Source organism: Lathyrus oleraceus, chromosome 2 (genome assembly GCF_024323335.1).
Source record: "Lathyrus oleraceus cultivar Zhongwan6 chromosome 2, CAAS_Psat_ZW6_1.0, whole genome shotgun sequence".
NCBI classification, from domain to species: domain Eukaryota; kingdom Viridiplantae; phylum Streptophyta; class Magnoliopsida; order Fabales; family Fabaceae; genus Lathyrus; species Lathyrus oleraceus.
Window position 1 is genome coordinate 36,524,465 of NC_066580.1, and position 19,512 is coordinate 36,543,976.

Genomic DNA, 19,512 nt, shown 5'->3' on the forward strand with positions numbered 1-19,512 from the left:
TGTTCTTTATGGTTCTTTGTTTTTCTTGTTGTTGAGACGGTAAACCCTTATAGGTTGTATGTTGTTGAATTTTGTTTAGTTATTTCGTTGCTTTTGTTGAGTTGTATCTTGATGCTTGTGTTATTTTTGAGGTTTTTGTTGAGTTATGTTGATGGTTTTGTTGAGTTATATTGTTGTTTTTGTATAGGTTGTATGTTTTTGTTTGTGTTATGTTTTTGTTTAGGCATGTTGATATTTTTGTTAAGGTATGTTGTTGTTTTGTTAAGGTAAGTTGTTGTTTTTGTTATTGTATATGTTTTTTGTTGAGTTATGTAGTTGTTTGTCTAAGGTAAGTTGTTGTTTTTGTTGATAAATTTTGTTATTTGTGTTATTGTAGATGTTTTTGTTGAGGTATGTTAATGTTTTTGTTGAGGTATAAGTAGTTGTTTTTATTGATACAAGTTTATGTTATTTATAATGTGTTTGTTAAGGTATGTTATTGTTAATGTTATTCCTTGTACATTGAAACTTTCATTCCGTTCAACCAACATATCATAGAAGATAAGTTTATTATATCATATGCGGTTTGAGTGTTTTACCAACCCTCACTGAATATATAACCTTTAAAATTGAATTAGAAAATAATAATATGAAAAATTAAGTTATATTAGAAAACAAATTACATTTATAAATATTTTTTGAGTTTTCTGCAACTCATTATGCATATCTCACTCTTTAACGATTATAATTAGGTTCATCACTTATAATTCTCCAGCCATCACCTCATTCTCTATTAGTTATGTATGCAAAGTTAATACTTTGAAGAATGAACTAGTAGAGAAAGGAGTGTTGGTTGAAAAATTCGAAGCATTGAAATTCTAATTGTTAACTAGCGAGATACGAATAATGAATTGCAGAAATCTCAAAAAACAATAATTTGTATAACTTATTCTTCTAATATGACTTAATGTTTTATATTATTAATTTCTAAATCAAATTGAACGCTTATATATGTTTAGTGAGAAGTTGGTGAAATAAGCATTCCACATAAGTTATAATAAACTCAAGTGAATATATCACCACGGTTGGAAGGTATAATCATGGTGAAATGTTGTGCGCTAACTCTTTCACTACAGTTCGAACATACAACCATAGTGAAATATTGAGAAATCTCCCAAAATTCTTTACTCTAGAAATGTCAAAAGTTATTTACTCTCTCAAAAGCTATTCAAAATGTTTTCCCCTTAACTCTGAAATATTGTATATATTATGATTCATAAAATTGATACTCTTAGTAAAAGGAGTTGTTAAAAGTGAGAAATTTCACAAGACACTCAACTCGGAACCTACTTAAGAATTAAGTTTGGGTTTGGAGTTTGTTCAATCCACCCCCCAGGAGGGCCTAGTGACTGTACCATTCTCATCAGCTTTTTAGATCATGTATCATTAAAATTATGATAGATAAAAGTGTATATATATATATATATATATATATATATATATATATATATATATATATATATATATATATATATATATATATATATATATATATATATATATATATATATATATATATATATATATATATTACATGACATTTTTAATTTATTTGTTTACTGATAAGTCTCATGTATATATCAATGTGAAGTACATGTCTCTGTTTACTGATCTTAACCATGTCAACTAGGCATGGGGTATGCTGCATTGACTGTACTATCTTCTGCACTTGGAGAGGCGAATGTCTTTAAGATGAGGATTTTTATATGAGTCTATTTAAGGTATACAAATTTATTATGTCTTATTAATTTAGTTCTTATTTATGACATTTGTTGAATTGCCTATGTTCTTATGCAATGTTGGATATATGAGCACTACTCGTCCATTTGTGAAAGACAGGTTAGTCCTACCACTACTGGCTTCACATGGGCCAAGAGATGGAAGGCCAAACATTCACACTCATATGGTCTTCAAAAATACAGGTAGATGATCGATGCATTGATCTTACACGATGTCATTCGGACACCCTACGCATACCATATAGTGCGTCGGGAGTTTGACGACACTTCCCTTTTTATGGTTATCTGTGATGAGAGACCTTAGTGGCTAGACACTTAAATGAGAGGTGGCTGCGCCAGTTTGGGTATGTCCATGACATCCCACGACCAGTCCTTGATGTTCCAACTGAGGGCATTGGTATATGATTTGTGTCTAACATTATTAGTTATGCCTGTTATATTACAGATCATGTAGTGGAGGTTCAACTTCCTAAGCAGTGCATGAATGGTTCCACTTTTTGAGCATGCAAATGATGTTGGACCTTATGATATTGAGGGTCTTCTGATGACTTGCCACCGCCTCCACCTGGTATTATTGACCAACAACGGCTACAGAGAATCAAACTTCTTTCATATAATATCATGCGTTTGGCAAACCTAGATGATTAGATGTATGTGTTTAGCAGATAACACAAATATCTCATGGGGGATGTATGTAGATTTTATTATTTTTGTATTATCCATATACTATTTGTATATTACTGACATTTCATCTTAACAGTTTATTAGATAACACTTTATCGGTTTCATTATTGCGGGATTAACATAACTTAACACATGACAATTAGCATAACATAAAACGGACAATTACATAACTTGACAAAACAATAATAAATAAAAAAGGTATACACTACTAGACGATTATAGACGTTTCAACATCTTGATTATATTGTCGACAAATCTAGTAATTGTCGCATCAAACTCGATCAATCCCTTTGTTGGCCTACGATGATATGTTCTCCACATAATCTTCAAATCTTCATCAGTCTTCAGCTCAATGTTGTTGTATTTCACTTTTGCTTCAGTATCAATTCACGATGCACAAAGCTAGATCTTATCCATCTTTCTATTCTCGGTGTTGAACAACAGATTATCCAACAAGGATCTCAGAACAGCGAGACTAGTGGCGTTCTTAGAGAGCCAAAAAGCAACAAGAGGTTTCACACCGTTGAAGGGAAAAATTGCCATAAACAAATATTGAAACATTCTAAGATGTTTTTTAACAACATATGATCTAGCTTTTTAATTGTCCTACAAAATATTTGATATATGCATAAGCTTTTTAAAAACAGGTGATTTTACACTATCAGGTTTTTCAGCCTTTTGGGAAAAATACGATAATCAATTGTTTTTTTTTAAATCAGTATATTTTTCCACGCACTTTTATAAAAATTGGTAAAAATGCATACCTTTTTAGAATATCCTACCGGATATTTACATTCATACCAAATTTTTAGAATACACTACTAGATTTTCGTGCGTTATTTTTAACTAGAAAATGACAAAAGTATTTTGATATTATAGAAATTTAGAGGGCTATCAAATACATCAGAGGGTTGGCAAGACAAAATCTCATGGATTTGGTTATATTTTTAGGCAATTTCTTTTTCCACCCTTATAGATTATTCTAAACCCTTGGAGAAAAGTAAAAAAATGCCCCTAATTTTCGGAGATGCATCTCCGAACGCGCTTATTTTCCACTAAATTGAACATAAACAAGTGAGCCATCCATTATACTTAATTTTGAAGATGCATCTCTGGATACACCATATTTTTGTAAAAAAATGGTGCTTTCAAATATGCATATCCGTAAAGTAATGCATCAGCAATGCAACAAATATGTAAATATCAACAAACAATGTTCCTATTAAGAAAAACAATTGAAAAACAGAAAAACGATTAAAAACAAATAAAATCAAATTAAGAATCGATAATTTTTTTTGGATTTTTTCAAAAATATATAAACAGAAAATACATTAAAGAAAATAGAAAAACAAGGAATTTAGAATTTTCAGGATGGTATCCCGTATTTAGTCCCTAAATACTGAGACTTTGATCCCTGGTTTTTTTTCTTATGAAATGGCAAGGTAAACTTTCGATTCATAGTCGACTTTTTTACGTTAGTTCACGTAAAGCCCAAAAACACAAGAACACAAGGACCATATAACGAGGATACAATTCCTATGACTATAATATTGGTTAAAATCGATAAAGTCCCCGAAAACGACTCAAATTTCAATGAAACATATTGTGTAAATGACTTCAGGGGTGCTTCAGGAGATGCATCTCCGAATTCACCATTGAGAATTTCAGAGATGCATCTCCGAACTAATTTTTGGAAAAAATGGGATGATTGTGAAAAATTTACAAAGGATGAAGAGATTTAAGGTTTGTCCCGAAATGTATTTACGAAAATTTCTGAAAGCATTTTTAAATTTTCAAAGATGTGAAACACACCACAAGGGTGAGAAAAACATTGCCCTATTTTTAAACCCCATATTCTTTTGAACCAACTTAAAGCCCATATTTAATAAATGTCATATACTATCCACACCAAATTCATGAATTGCTTTTCTTCGGTAAAAATAAAAATCAATATTTATAAATAACAGTTTGGATTGAAATTCTCCTATAACTTCATTTTATCAATTATAATTTTTGAAAAGAAGAAAATCAGAGCCTAATTTATACCAAAAAACTCATTGACAATTTTTTATTTGTCAATTTTTTCAATTTTGACTGATTCAGACCAATTTTCATCGATTTGTTTATGACCGAACCAATTTTTAAAACACTTGCAGTGCGGTAGACAACTGAAAATTTCACAAAGATAGAAAAAAACAAAGAGAAAATAACAACTTTTGAAGATATGATACAATAAGTCAATATTAAAAATAAAAAGAATACAAGAAGTGGTAAGAATTTGGATTTTTTTAAACTTAAGTTCTATTATTTGACAAAATAAGGAGGGAACCATTTTTCATGTTTATTTGCAATAAAATTGACTCCTCAATAAAGCTCTTATTTAGTGGCTTGTGCAATTATATTACTCAATGAACTAGCCTCTTCTTTTGCAGCTTCCACTAACTCCTCCTACAACACATACCATAGTATCAACTTTCAATATCAAAATATCAAATTTTTCATCAAACAAAGGTTTAAAAAAAATCATACTTGTGCAGCTATGAGTCTAAGAGTTGTTCTCTTGCTAGTCTCTTGCATCATTCCAGCCAACAAAACTTCATCCAATATAAAATATGCCTGATCATATCATAACATATATTTTCACCATTCAATCAATAACTTTGTGAATTATTATTAATGTAGAAAAAAAACATATTTAAGTTTATTAATTATTAGAGAAAGTGTGTTTGAGATGAGATTTTTTACCTTATGGAAATTAAAGATTAAATCTAGCTCACAAACCTGGTGAGAAAAAAAATTCATGACATTAAAATTTGTAGACAAATTATTAACAAGAGTTCATAATGATTGATACTCACACTGCCAAAATAGCGATCCAATGTCTCAACATAGTGATGAATAATGGAAAGTGTCTCTAATTCATTGTCTTCTTGATCATTGCATATGCAAAAGTAAAGACTAGCATATCTAAACAACAAAGACAAACTCAAAGTTATTTAAAGTTTATCGATGTATTTTGCTCATTAGACGCGTTAACAGATACTCGAAATACTCGAACATAAATATAGTTAATACAATATTGACTATCACGTGTATTATCACACATGTTTAAAATTTATCACGATTAAATTATGAATAAATATGATCTTATAATATATTTATCACAGTTAGTTTGTGACTCAATAGAATTTTATTTTTTTATCCCAGTTAAACATTGAGTAATCTGCACATTATTTTCAAAAATTTAAGATAACCTTGAACACTGTCTATAATACTAATAGTTATTTACAAAATTGAAAAACATAAACGAAATTATATGTTGGAACAATGATATATCAAATATTACACGGTCTTTAATCAAATTTTTCGGTGCGACGTAATGTTAGAGAGTTCAAACACACCTTTTATAAACAACTTTGAGTCCCCTCCACTCCACAAAGTTGCATAGCTTTGGGCCTCGAGAGATAATTAAGCCACTTAACTCTCTAAGTACCTAGCTTAAGACATTAATTTGAACAAGGGGAATCAATATTCAAAAGAATGTCACAAAACATGTAACATATATTCACCTACTTCATGAATACAAAAACATGTAACATATAATCCTACAGACATTCGATTTCAGAAGTGTAAATTCGAAACCGAAACATCTGATCGTTGTTTATTTATGTTAGTTATGATGATTCAACATGGATTTTTAATTCCATCCAAAAGACAAAATTTGCACTTTCGGTGACAAAAGCAATGCACCATGTGATCTCAAATCCAACAATTGATACAATTTGATTATTTAATTTACAAGGATGTTAGAACAAACATTTTATATTTGAATAGAGACATGTACCTTGGATCTTTCCTTTTGAGAATATGGTGAATACCATTTTGTGAGCCTCACTTTTCCTTGTCTACTAATCAGAAGCACAAAGTGAATCTACAACAACAAAATAATCACAAAGTTCAAATTACAATAATCATATATTCACATTCACATGATCTGAAAATAATATTTAACACCAAATAAAACATTTACCATTTGATAATATTATTGATGAATCTGAGAGAAACTCTTGAGAAAGGGACAGTGGTGGCATTCCACTTTTTTTAGGCAGAAAACAAGTGGTATTCTTCTTTGTAATGAGGTAAATATCAAATCTGTGTTCTGACTTATACCAAATCCTACCTTGTTTCCAAAATTGAGGATCAAATATAAAGCTATGGTTAATGAGTATTTGACTTTTTCTTTCAAAAAGAAAAAGTTACAAAAGTTTTATTCATTACACACGTGTTTGTATACATGATGTGACTTTATGGTAGGTATAATTAAAATTAAATATTTTAATAATTTAGTAATTGTAATTGATTAGCTACATAAAACATTTTAACACTATGATGCATATAAATTAGATTTTAAACATGATGTATACACATCTTCTAATATTTTTTAGACTGATATTTATGTTTTTTATTTTTTATTTTGAAAATTGGACTTTTATTTTGCATTTTTTATTGGATGATTTATGTTTCGGAAATTGAAATAAAATAAGAATACTGATGTGTGGTACAAAGAATAATGATAATCAAAATAAATTGTCTCAAGTAAAATTAATTTGTCATTTAGTGAAAATAAATCTACTCGAACAAGAATTAAATGAAACACTAGAACGTATAGAATTTATTTATCCAATTTGATCAAATCGGTCTAGTTTAGAAAAGAGAGTGACTATTTAATCCACTATACTTAAAAAATTGTTACAAGAGATTACAAAATAAGTTACACGAAAATAGTTTTCATCCACAAAAGCCTCAAAAACATCTTCCTATTGAGCTTCATACTTTAAACCACAATTTAAAGATCCATCAAAATACAATAATACTTACTTCAAAACATCGTAACAAACCTGATCAAGATTTGCCATAAACTGACTTACTATGCTAACTACATATGTTATGTCTAGTCTACTACGAACAATACCACATATGATGTTTCCAATCCTACTTGCACGAGTATTCCTCATCATCTTCTTTTCTTCTTCAATTTGAGGATATTGCATAATTGAAAGCTTTGTGTGATGATAAAAATGAGTATTGATAGTTTTAGCATCTTGCGTTCTAAACCTCTCCATCATTTTTTTTCAAATTATTAGATTGAGATAACAACAATTCATTCTTCTTGCCGTTTTTCATGATATATACATTCCTAGGATCATGTTAGCTTCACCTAGATCTTTCCTCTCAAATTCAACATTTAAAGTTTCCTTGAACTTATTGATATCTACCTTGCTAAAGTTTACTATAAAGATATCATCGACATATAGAAGAAGATAAAGAATGAATTTCTCATTCACCTTCAATATGTATATACAATTGACACAACTATTTCTCACAAAACTACACTTAAGAAGAAATTCATCAAAACAAGGATACCATTATCTTTGACTTTGTTTCAACTCTTACAAATATTTCTACATTAAACATACTTTAGAATTGTACTCTATAAAACCTTCAGGTTGCTCCATGTAGATTATCTCTTCAATGTCTTCGTATAAGAAAGTTGTTTTGACATCCATCTATTCCAACTCAAGATTATAGCGATAAATATCCTTATAGAACAATGTTTTACCACAGTTAAAAGATTTCATCGTAATCAATCTCATCCACCTTAGTAAATCACTCTGGTACAACTCTTGTTTTATCTTGGTTATTTAATTCCTGAAATACATTCCTTATTCTTGAAGACCTATTTGCATCCAACCACCTTTTGTTTTTTAGGTAGTCTCACAAACTCTTAAGTATGGTTCTTCATTAATGAATGCATTTCATCATCCATCTCCTTCAATCATCTTTGACTATTTTTGCTTTCAAATGTTTCCCTAAAGATCTTTGGTTTAGAGTATAGCAACTTTTAACTATATTCAAATGCATAACAAATAAGGTTAACATAATTGTATCACTAAGGTAGTACATTCTTCATCACAATTATATCAAGAGCTGACTAATAATCAGAAGCCACTACTAATTTCCCCTCTTTGGTACTAGAAGAAGAAACCTTAACTTCCTCCTCGTCTCGAATCTATCTAATAGGAACCTCCACCTCAAACCGAGTCTTTTGCACCATAGTTTCTGATTCTTTCACTTCTAGGTGTTTACATTTCATCCTAACACGACTTCATCAAAAGTAACATCTTTGTTTATGATAAATTTTGATCCTCTAGAATCCATCTTCCATAACTTGTAACCCTTCACACCTTATAGATAACTAATAAATATGCACTTTACAACCCTAACATCAAGCTTGTCTTTCTTGATATGCGCCAACATCTAAGCTTCAAAAGTGTTCAAATTTGAGTAGTCTACTAATTTTCTTCTTCAAACTTCCATAGATGTCTTGAAGTCTATTGTGGACAAACTTATCTTGGTTAGGTAATTTATTTTTACAACAACTTCACCCTATAAACTTTTTGATAGTCATTTCCTAATAACATGCATCTCATTCTTTTCAAAATGGTTGTATTCATGCATCCAAATAAAACATTTTATTAAGGTGTTCCATCAACAGTCATATACCGCTTACAAAAAAAGAAGGTCATGTACCTTTAATACCTTGTTTCAGGCAAAACTCAAAAAACTAAGCTGAAACAAACTTTAAACCATTGTTTGTTCTTGTAGCGGTGTATTCGTTACTATATGATCTATTGATTAAATCATAAGCAATGTATACAATGAATATAGAGTCGCCACCGCACTTTTATTTATCCTAAGGACTGGCTAAAAAGCGAACAAAAGCCTAAGAAGTTTTACACGTAGAAAACTAATGGAAAAGATCAGAGATCGGGGTAAGGGGTAAATTACGCAATGGGAAGGTGTTAGGCACCCATCACGTCCTAGGTACTCCTAGGGAGCCCTTTTCACACTTTGTTGTTTGAAAATTATTATTTGTTATGACATAAGCATTGTGCAAACATGAGTGGGATGATGAGGAAAGAATGTACATGTTAATTATTTTTGTGTTCGAACGGATGAACCCGTTGCCTACGTACCTTCCATCAAAGGTAAGGATCAAAACGCCGTAGTTCGGCTAAAAACTTCCAAAAGTTAGTGGATTCAATTTTAAAACACAAGCTCAAAGGTCTTACGTTACCCACGGGAGAAAACTCAACCTTATATAACAACTAGTCCACCATGTGAGAAAAGCTTCCACTTGCCAGGGAGGGGTTAACCCTATAATAGGCAAGGAAGGCTTACAATTCATCTACTAAGGACAAATAGGTGAGATTAATATCAACCAACTAGGGTAAATCAAACCTATAGCTAATGTATGAAAACTTAACAAACATGGACAAAGCCACAAAATCATTTGAATGGGTGAAGTTATTTGGATTATTTACAAAAAGGTCAAAGTATGATTAAAGTCAATTCAAAATGAAGTATTTACAAAAATGAAGTTTGGAAAATCATGGACTTAAGGTCCAAGTTTCTAATTTGGAAAGAGGTGAGAATATTTGCACAACACTTATTTCAAGTTTTTAAACATGTGTGAAAAGGTAGGACACAATGGGATGAATGGAATGGTGTGTATGTAAAACTTCTTAGGAGGGTCCGCCTCTTGAAATCATATGGGAAATGATTCAAGTGGGTCCTTAGGAGTAGGCTACAAATGAGCAATGAACATGGTAACAGATGAAAGTAAATAAAAGCGGATCCTGGATGCCACTCAATGGTCTTATACCTGTCTCCTAAAACAAGTAAGGATATCAGAAGCCACTCTATGGACTTATACTAATCTCCATCAGAATAACAAAAACAAAACAGGGAAGTCAACTGCCAATCCATCTGGACTTATGTTAACCTCCACAGTATGATCCTAGGAATACAAATGCCACATCACAGGGACTTACAATGAATCCTCACATACAACAACAATGCTCGAGGCAATGGGTATGAGTGACCAATGAGGTCTTACACTCTACCCCTTCCATGTCATGGGAACAGATGCCAACTTACAGGGACTTATAACTGGTTCCTCAATGGGTAATCAAACAAATCACATAGGTATGGACATGCTACAAGGAGCAATGAATGATAGTAAATGCACAATGGCAAATCAATTAATCATGTATAAATGAATCAAGTAATCAATCACATAAATTCAAGTAGCACACGCTATAACCATTCAATGAGGCTCAAGCAAAAGGGTTTGACTATGAAAGTCCACTGTAAGAGGTAAGTGTCGCTCTTAACCTTGCCATTGAGGGGCTAAGGTGAAGCAGATGAAAGGATATGAGGGGTGTGCCTCATTGCTTCTATCTCATGTCCGAGAGAGCATGTAAATATAAGAATGTGGGGGAGTTCAGAAAGATGGAACTCTTTCCCCGATTAGACTCGATAGATCTTGGGTTTGGATCTCAATGCTACAACCATGTAATGGGAGCAAGGAGAAGACTCACAGAGTAGTGGGAGATAGGCTATTTATCTCTACCTTCCACCAATTGCCTCAAATGAGGACTTTTCCTGCTTGGGACAAACATAAACAATCACAATCAATGCCTCTTAAGGAGGACTTCAGACAATTTGCCCGGTCAAATAACAGACCGGGTCTCCAGACTACATGAAGAAGAAGGTTCTATACCTCAATGCCAATTGCTTATAAGCAAAGCAATGCAAGTTCTTAAGAGAACTGAGCGACTAAAGGGTACCTGGAAACAATCAAGCATAATCAGCATCCCATTCATAATCAGATAACAATGTAGGAATCAATTAACAAAGTACAATTATACAAATAATGATGTGCATAGCACAAGGCTCACATGAACCAAACATCCTACAAAACAAATACATTAGTCATATGTGTCAAGTAACACAATCCATAATGTGGAGCAAATTCCTTAATCATTAACTCCTTAACCTGAAAAGGCACAATTAACTTCAAATATAAGTAACATGACCACTAGGACTAGCCTAGGGTCAAAAAGATGGAAAAATGTTAAAACAGCAAGCTAATCATGATCAAATTCAAGTAATATCAATAACAAAGGGATCCCAATTGGTCCCATATTCAAACTATGCTCCTATTTCTATTTATGCAACATGGAAGGTAAAAGATGCAATGTGGAGTCTCATACAAACAACCAGCAAGATCACATTCAAATAAATGCCAAAATGGCACCAAAAAATCCACAAAAATTATGTTCTAACCAGAAGACATTCAGCAAGCCACATGTTAATTTTCAAGTCATTTGGACTAGTAGATCAATAGGAATTAATTAAACATGACAAGGCATGCAAAAACAACATCAAATGAAGCCTACAATTATGCATCAACTTCAATCTAATGGTAAACAGTAATGGTGCATTATAAATCAGTAGGACCAAAGCCAAATGCTACATTAATGTGTTAGGAACTATGTCATCAATTTTCATGGTCATTGGACAAGGCATGAGAATATGGCAACATGAATAAGAATGTGTCACTAGCTAGGTTCAAAAATGATAGGCAGCAAGAAAAAATATGAATCAAATCGAAAATGGATTGTAAAAATCCACAAAAATTCACAGGGGATGTTAACATGTTAAACAAGCTTCATGCAAAAATTCAAGGCCATTGGCCAGAGGGAAGCATGGTAAACAATTAGGGGAATATAGCCTATCAAACTATGTCACATATTTACACATCCAAATTCAATAATTCACATATAATAAACCATAGACTCAAAAATTATGAAACCTATGTCAAAAAATCCAGAAGGATGTCAAGAATCAATATCTCAATTTTCAATTAATTTGGATATAGCATGTGGTTTCTATAATTAAAATGGTAGACATGTGAAATTTGGCATACATCATGAAGATCTCTATGGCAATTCAAATTTCTACCAAGCAACATTTTTATTTTTTGATTCTATAAAAAAGTAGAGAAAAAAAGAAGATTATCAAAAAAAAGCCTCAATTTATTTGGATTATTATTGGATTTTTTTATGAAATTTTTTAAGTTGTTAAATTTATTAGATATTTATTTAATAGTATACGAATTAATTTAGATTAATGGTACAGTGGATTAATTATGGAATTGCTACTACTGTTACAGCCAATGACAGTAATGTGAAACTCTATAGCCAGTACCAAAACGGCAGCGTGTTGTTTAATGCGGTGGCGGCAATTGATTTGTCCAGGCCACGCGGGAAACACTATTTCGAATTGCTCAGCGCGGACGATGGATCGAAGTGAAAGATTTTCCAGAAAATCCTTCTTCCTCGCGCAGCCGGTATTGTTCATCCACACCGGCGAATTCGGTTACGGCTATTTCTTCACCAAATCCAATAAACCGTATACCGTTGGAAAGGTTATTACGCGTAGAACACGGATATGCCAATGAAATCGTCTAGAAGTTAACACACAGCAAGGATCGATGGAAAGAAGTTTTAACATGTAACCTTTGAATCCACATATCTCGATGAATAACGGACTAAATCACACGATTCAAGCATCAATCTATTCTATGTTCCAAGCACTACCTAAACCACATGCCAATTCTAACAATCGGAGGATTCGAATCTTACCTTTTGATGATGGTTTCTGTTGGAATTGCGTGTATTTGGCCTCGGTTTATAAAAACAGATGGAGCAATTCGATGTAGGAGATGGTTGATGATGGTCTCTCAGCTCAATAGTGCACGACGAAGGTGAATTTTGCTGCTGCCATGGAAGCTCCTTGTTGCAATAACTGGAGTTTTGACCGATTCTTGATCCGATTTTCACGAACAGAAATCCTCCACCACCTGCAGATGATGAATGCTACAAAGGAAAGCACAAAAATCAGTGGATTCTTGAAGAATTGAGTGAAAAAGTGAAGAAGGATCTTGGAGGAGCTTGAGAGAATTTGAAGAATTTGATTGTGATTTGTGAATTGTGATTAGTCCTTGCAATTCTGTTAGAGTTGTGCTATATATACTCCTAATTAACAATGCCTAAACATGATTAGTGAAATGGTAAATGCAATTAGCTAAAATGGAGGTGTTTTGACAAAATGGGATTTTCACCCTTGTGCATGAAAATGGTGCATGAAGTAATATGGACGTGAACCATGCTGTATGAGAGCTCAAAACAAAGCTACGTATTGATACCCAAGCTCCTGCATCGATGCCTAGCACATTTTTGACAGTACGCATCGATGCATAACTCGTACGTATCGATACATAACACTTTTTGACAGTATGCATCGACACATGACTTGTTTGTATCAATACATAACATTTTTTAACAGTATGCATCGACACATAACTCGTGTGCATCGATACATAGCCATTTTTGCCTTGCGTGTATCGATACGAAACTCGTGTGCATCGATACATGAAAATTTTCGCCATGCACGCTCGGTGGTAATTCGATCATATCTCCTCAACCGTTCATCCGATTCTCATGATCTTGGACTTTTTGGAAATGGGAGAGAAAGATCTACAACTTTCATGTTCAACAAAATTCCATTTGAAGCTTTTTCGATGGAGGAAAATTGAGTTGAAGTTGTTCCAAAAACTCGCTATTCTTTTGGAAACTTGCAACCATAGGTCATTTTTCCTTTTGGAAACTTTTGGTATGACCTTAAATCCTTCAATGTGAGTATTTGAAATGTCAAATGAGACTTATTTGAACATGAATGGAGCATTTCTAATCACTTCCCACCTCCAAATCCATGATTAAATCCACAGTTGACCACAACTGACTTCTGTTGACTTTTGGTTGACTGGGCCATATTCTGATGAATTCCAAGCCTCTTTCACATGAGATCTTGATTCCAAATGATATCACAAGTTATATGAACTCTTGATGAAGGATCATGGTGTCCAAATTCTTCAAGAATGGCCACCATCAATTGCTCAATGCCTGATTTGACTGCTTTGGCCTAGCTAGCTTCATCTGCAAGCAACAAGGTTAGATGACAATATTTTTGTACTTTTGGTTAGTAAACATATGAAAAGCAATGACACACAAATGCTATACATGCTTGGTGATCAAGAACCACACTCACAAGGTATCCCACCCACTAGGAGGGCAGCTAAGGTATGCAAAGATCCTTGAGGCCATGATATGATATGATATGGGCCATGAGGGATCTTAGGGCAAAAATTGGGGTCTTACAGTTCTCAACACTCTCAATTTAGTTCCCAATTAATTTCTTATAAGAGTATGTCATTTCTTTAGCTTTTTTATTGTGTCACTTTTATTCTTTAAATGTAGAGGCGTACTAAAAATCATTAATAATAGTGAGGAAATATAATTACCCCATGAGTTGTCATTCTTGTCCTACCATATATTATTATTATTATTATTATTATTATTATTATTATTATTATTATTATTATTATTATTATACATACTACTTTCAAACTTCACCCTATGTTGTTTACCTAGGTATTGATTGTAAAATTTTAGTTATTTCTAATTTCTCACTTCCTAGCAAACCTTGTTTCTCTATCTCAATCAAACTTCTTTCACTTATTCTAATCTCAAATGTCATAACTTGGTTTTGTCATGAATGTCTTGACTAGCTAAAATCGTAGAGTTATCTAAAATATATAATTATGCATTTTAAACCCTTTAGTCATAATCAATGTACTATACTGATTTTCAACTTTCAACGGTATACACTCAAATTCATGAAAAAGATTTAAACTAGAAATATATTATAGGATACGACTCATGTATGATTGTCAACAAAACAGACTCTTAGCCTAATTACATGTGTTTTGTTAAGATACTAAAATTAGTTTTTCCTATAATGTATATTACACTAATTTAATCAAAATGAATAAGTATAAAAATATCAATTTAGATTTGACTTAATTATATCTTACCATTTAACTGTTAAATTTATTAAACTTGCACACAAGAATTATCAAATAATTAAATATGTCAATTTTGATCAACCAATACTAACTCACATGTATGTCATTGAGATTTTGTTAATTAATCGTAAACTAGACAAATTTCTAACCATAAAAAAAACCATTGTTTTCTTGTGGAAGATAATTTGGTGGTTAGATTTATTTGACATTTTGTGGACTACAATCAATTATCATTTTAATTTGTGAAAAAGAGATTAAGCATGATTTTGATGGGGTGCATAAACAAGTCTCTTTATTGGTTAAATGATCTTTTTTAATTAAAGATAAAATATCTGAAATCTGAATGGTGTGGGTAAAAGTGTGAACTTTAACCCTTGATCCATAATGGGTAGGGATTATGATTATATATATTATATGACTAAGTCCCTCCTGTAATCATAGAATCAGAAAGAAAGACTCCACAACTTGCCCAACTGAGTGTTGTGAACGGGAGTGTGAGATATAGAGGAAGATCAAGTCACTCATCTTTCCAGGATTCCGAATCAAGATGACAAGAAGAACCATCCTTATTCTCACAAATCATGTCTTCAACAAATAAATATTGATGTTTTAATTTCATATAATTGATCAATGAATTTTTCCGCTTAAAATTCAGATTTTGAATATTTAACTAATTATAATATTATAAATACAAATTCTTAATCGTCCTTAATACTTTTTTGAATTTTATTATTTTATAAAATTATTACATAATTATAATATTTGTGTAGCTACATTTTTTTACTCTAAAGATACTTCTCATTAAAGATATGTGTTCTTGATAATATTTGTTTGAAATAATGTTATATACAATTGAGCAAACATTCTGTTGAAATTTTCATTTGAGAAAACACAACAATAGAATTTAACCCTACAATATTGACACATCAAAGAAACATAATAGGACATATTACATATGGTGCTATATGAAATATATGTATCAAAGCTAGCTATTACAGAAATGGATTATTACCAATATTTATATTATTTTTTATCTAAGATCTGACTAAAGTACTTTCTGAGTCTGGTAGTTACGGGAGATCCCTTTTAGAGAATGTATTTGACTCTGATGTTTTTTAGCATTGGTATTTTGACGCTATTTCCTACATTATACCATATGTACTATGTACTATGAATTGTTCATAAATACGGAAAACAATATTGTAAACAATGAACAATACATGAATAGTGACGTGAACAAAATAGTATCACCTGAACAATACACGTGGGAAAATAATATTCGTGAACAATGTCCATATAAAATGTATGAACAATAACTTTTTATAATAAAACAATGTTGATTAATGAAATATAAAAAATTTGTTAATGAAGTGATGAAATTGGTTAATAAACGCTCAAATATTAAAAATAATTTTCATTAATAAAATAAAGTTGATTAGTGAAAAGTAAAAAATTAGTTAATGAAGTGATGAGTTGGTTAATTAAGACTTAGATTAAAATAAAATAAAATATTGATTAATAAAATTATGACTTGGCTAATCAAACAATTTTATATTAGTACCCCTTAATTTAAAAAAAAAACTTAAAAAAATTTAAGAAAAAATAATAAAATTATTATTATAATATTTCATTGTTCACCGTATTGTAATGTAACTTTTGATGTCAAAATAATATTTTTGGTTTTTTTTACATCATTTGATTATGATGTTTAAAATTCTCAATTTCTGACACCACCCAAAGGTGGGACAATCGGTCGGTTTTGTTTTATATTAAATTCGAAATTTAAATTCGACGCAAATCGTATTTTCATTCTTAAAGCTCAATTTTGACCAAATTTTTTATTTATTTTTGGTGGATTCAATTAATCGATTTGTCAAATAAATCGAATAAATTTAGTCGGTTTAATACTACTAAACCCATAAAAATGGTCATTTTCTTTTATAAAATTCACAAATATTCATTTTTTAATTTGAAAAAAAAAACTACCAAAATTTTAGAATAACAAAAAAGTTATTATTACATGATAACATTCTCAATATCATTTGACGTTAATTTTGTCATTATCATACTTTAAACCACAAATTAGTTAATAGTCAAAATTTCATAGTATATGTTCTCATATTCTTATTAGTACACAATCAAATCATTAAATTATAAAAGTGATGATAATCTTACAACATTATAAACCCCATTTTATAATGAATCAACTATATTGTAATAGAAACAAATAAAATAAATATTAATTGAGTTCTATAGGATTCAGTTTCTAAAGTGTCAAAAATAAATATCTGATCCCGACCAAAGTAACCATATATTATCCAAATTAAACAATTAGCTCAACCTCACATCCGACCCGACCCGATCCGTTTGTACAAAACAAACAATGAGTCGGTCGGTTTCAATCGGACGGTTTAAATTTGTCCATCCCTAAATTTTATAGTGTTTTTTCACTACCAAACAATTCCAATATATTTTATAAATTTAAAATGAATACTAGTTATAAATATAGAAATATTTATTATATGAATATCATAATTTAGAATGACAAATTTTGGATTACTTTGAAATGTTTAGTACTTCAATAGTATGCAAATCACTTTGTTAAAATAACAATAATTATGTAGAGACGGGCTTATAAAATTTACTACTTTGATATGTTTAATACATTTACTAAATTGTCATCATATTTTTGGCACTGTTGTGGGGGACTGTTATGTTATTTCGATAGGATAATTTTTGTGCTCTGTTTTTATTTTTATTTTTAGTTTTGGTTATTTTTATTTTTGTTATTTTTATCATTTGTTTTATTCTAGTTTTCCGATTTCTATTTTTATTTAGTTTTTATTTATTTTAGTGCTACTGAGGTATTTTTCTCCAAATTATGTATGCAAGATAAAGAAAGACATGTAAGATGGAACTTGATTTTCAACTCGCTATGTTAGCACAACTAAAAACTTTATCGAAGCAAATTGCTACCTTAATGCTAGTTCCAAACGATTGTTAATCCACTCAAGGCATTACAATGAGATTTTTGTGGCGAAGGTCATGTCAATGGCCATTGTGTACCAAAGAGTTGTGTTAAAGAGGCTCGCTATGTGGGAAATTATCAAGAGTCAGATTCGTACTCCAACACCTATAATTTATGGTAGGATGATTCACCACCAAGGGAACCATCTCTTCTAGAAGAGGCTTTGAATGAATTCAAGAAGTTTACTGAATGCAACCTAGAAGCAATGAAGGTCACTCAAGAAATACCTGAAAGGGGTCATCTCTTCTAGAAGAGACTATGAACCAATTCATGAAAATGACTCAAAACGACTTGGAAACAATGAACTCAAATATTGAAGCATTCAACAAGAACAATGAAGCATCTAACAAAAACATTGAAGCATTCATGAAGCATTTTGAAAATCAAATAGAGTAGTTATATGAACAAGTGGAAGCTTAATCAAGTGGAGGTTTTAACGGGAAGACATTGGATAATCCTAAGGATGATGAAGTTTAGAGAGAAGTTGAAGATGAATGAGAAGTAGTTGATGAAGGAGAAATTGAAAGAGAACATGAAGAAGAAAAATGCATGCCATCAAATGATAAAACTTAATCAAGAATAGAAGAATCAGAGGTGAAAAATAGATACGGGAAAAGAGTAAGAATGCAAAGTGAGGATGATTCGGTTTTGGATGAAGCTCCAAGTGCAATAATCTGTTTAGACATAGATATTCAACAAAATCATGTCCCTAATGAGTATTTTAGCAACAAGGTAGATGGAAGAAAAGAAATTGATAAAGTATTAGATGTCATTTATGTCTTGTTCGCTACTACCAATCTGAAGAAGATATGAAAGCAACATCATCAATACCTCAAATTCATGAGATTCCTACCAAACAAAAGGAAGAAGAAGGATGATGTACTTTTTTTGGTCATATATGCCTCCCTAACAGAGAATCAAACGGTCAAGTTAAGGATTTTAAATACGTGCTGCATGGAAGGTAACCCACAAATTTATGTTTTTTTCTTTTTCTTTCGTTTTGTCTTTAAAGTTTTAATTTCATTTTTTAATAAGTATGTTTTCCCTGTTTCTAAACCGCTTCTTCTTTATTTAACGAATAAATTTGTTTCTATTGTGTTCTTCAGTTTAGAGTATAGTGTTTTACCAATGACAAAAAGAATAAAGACAAAAGTAAAGAAAAAACAAAAGAAAAGAGAAAGGAGAGT

General features: G+C 31.2%; 1 protein-coding gene across 1 annotated transcript; it reads right to left on the reverse strand.

The window, feature by feature from the left end:
- Positions 1–4,650: 4,650 nt before the first annotated feature.
- LOC127117916 (AP-1 complex subunit sigma-2) lies at positions 4,651–6,631 on the reverse strand. Its single transcript, XM_051048044.1, has 7 exons — positions 6,493–6,631; positions 6,307–6,393; positions 5,864–5,955; positions 5,321–5,429; positions 5,208–5,243; positions 4,992–5,078; positions 4,651–4,910 (listed from the first exon to the last, which is right to left on the reverse strand). The coding sequence occupies exons 1-7, from the start codon at positions 6,493–6,495 to the stop codon at positions 4,839–4,841; spliced, it is 486 nt and encodes a 161-aa protein (XP_050904001.1). The 5' UTR covers positions 6,496–6,631; the 3' UTR covers positions 4,651–4,838.
- Between the last annotated feature and the right edge of the window lie 12,881 nt (positions 6,632–19,512).

Excerpts from the sequence above, each read along its gene's own strand:
- LOC127117916 (XM_051048044.1), bottom strand. Across the intron at positions 5,079-5,207 it reads TAATCTTTAATTTCCATAAG|GCATATTTTATATTGGATGA; the intron begins GTAAAAAATCTC and ends TGATATGATCAG. Across the intron at positions 4,911-4,991 it reads TTAGACTCATAGCTGCACAA|GAGGAGTTAGTGGAAGCTGC; the intron begins GTATGATTTTTT and ends TATGTGTTGTAG.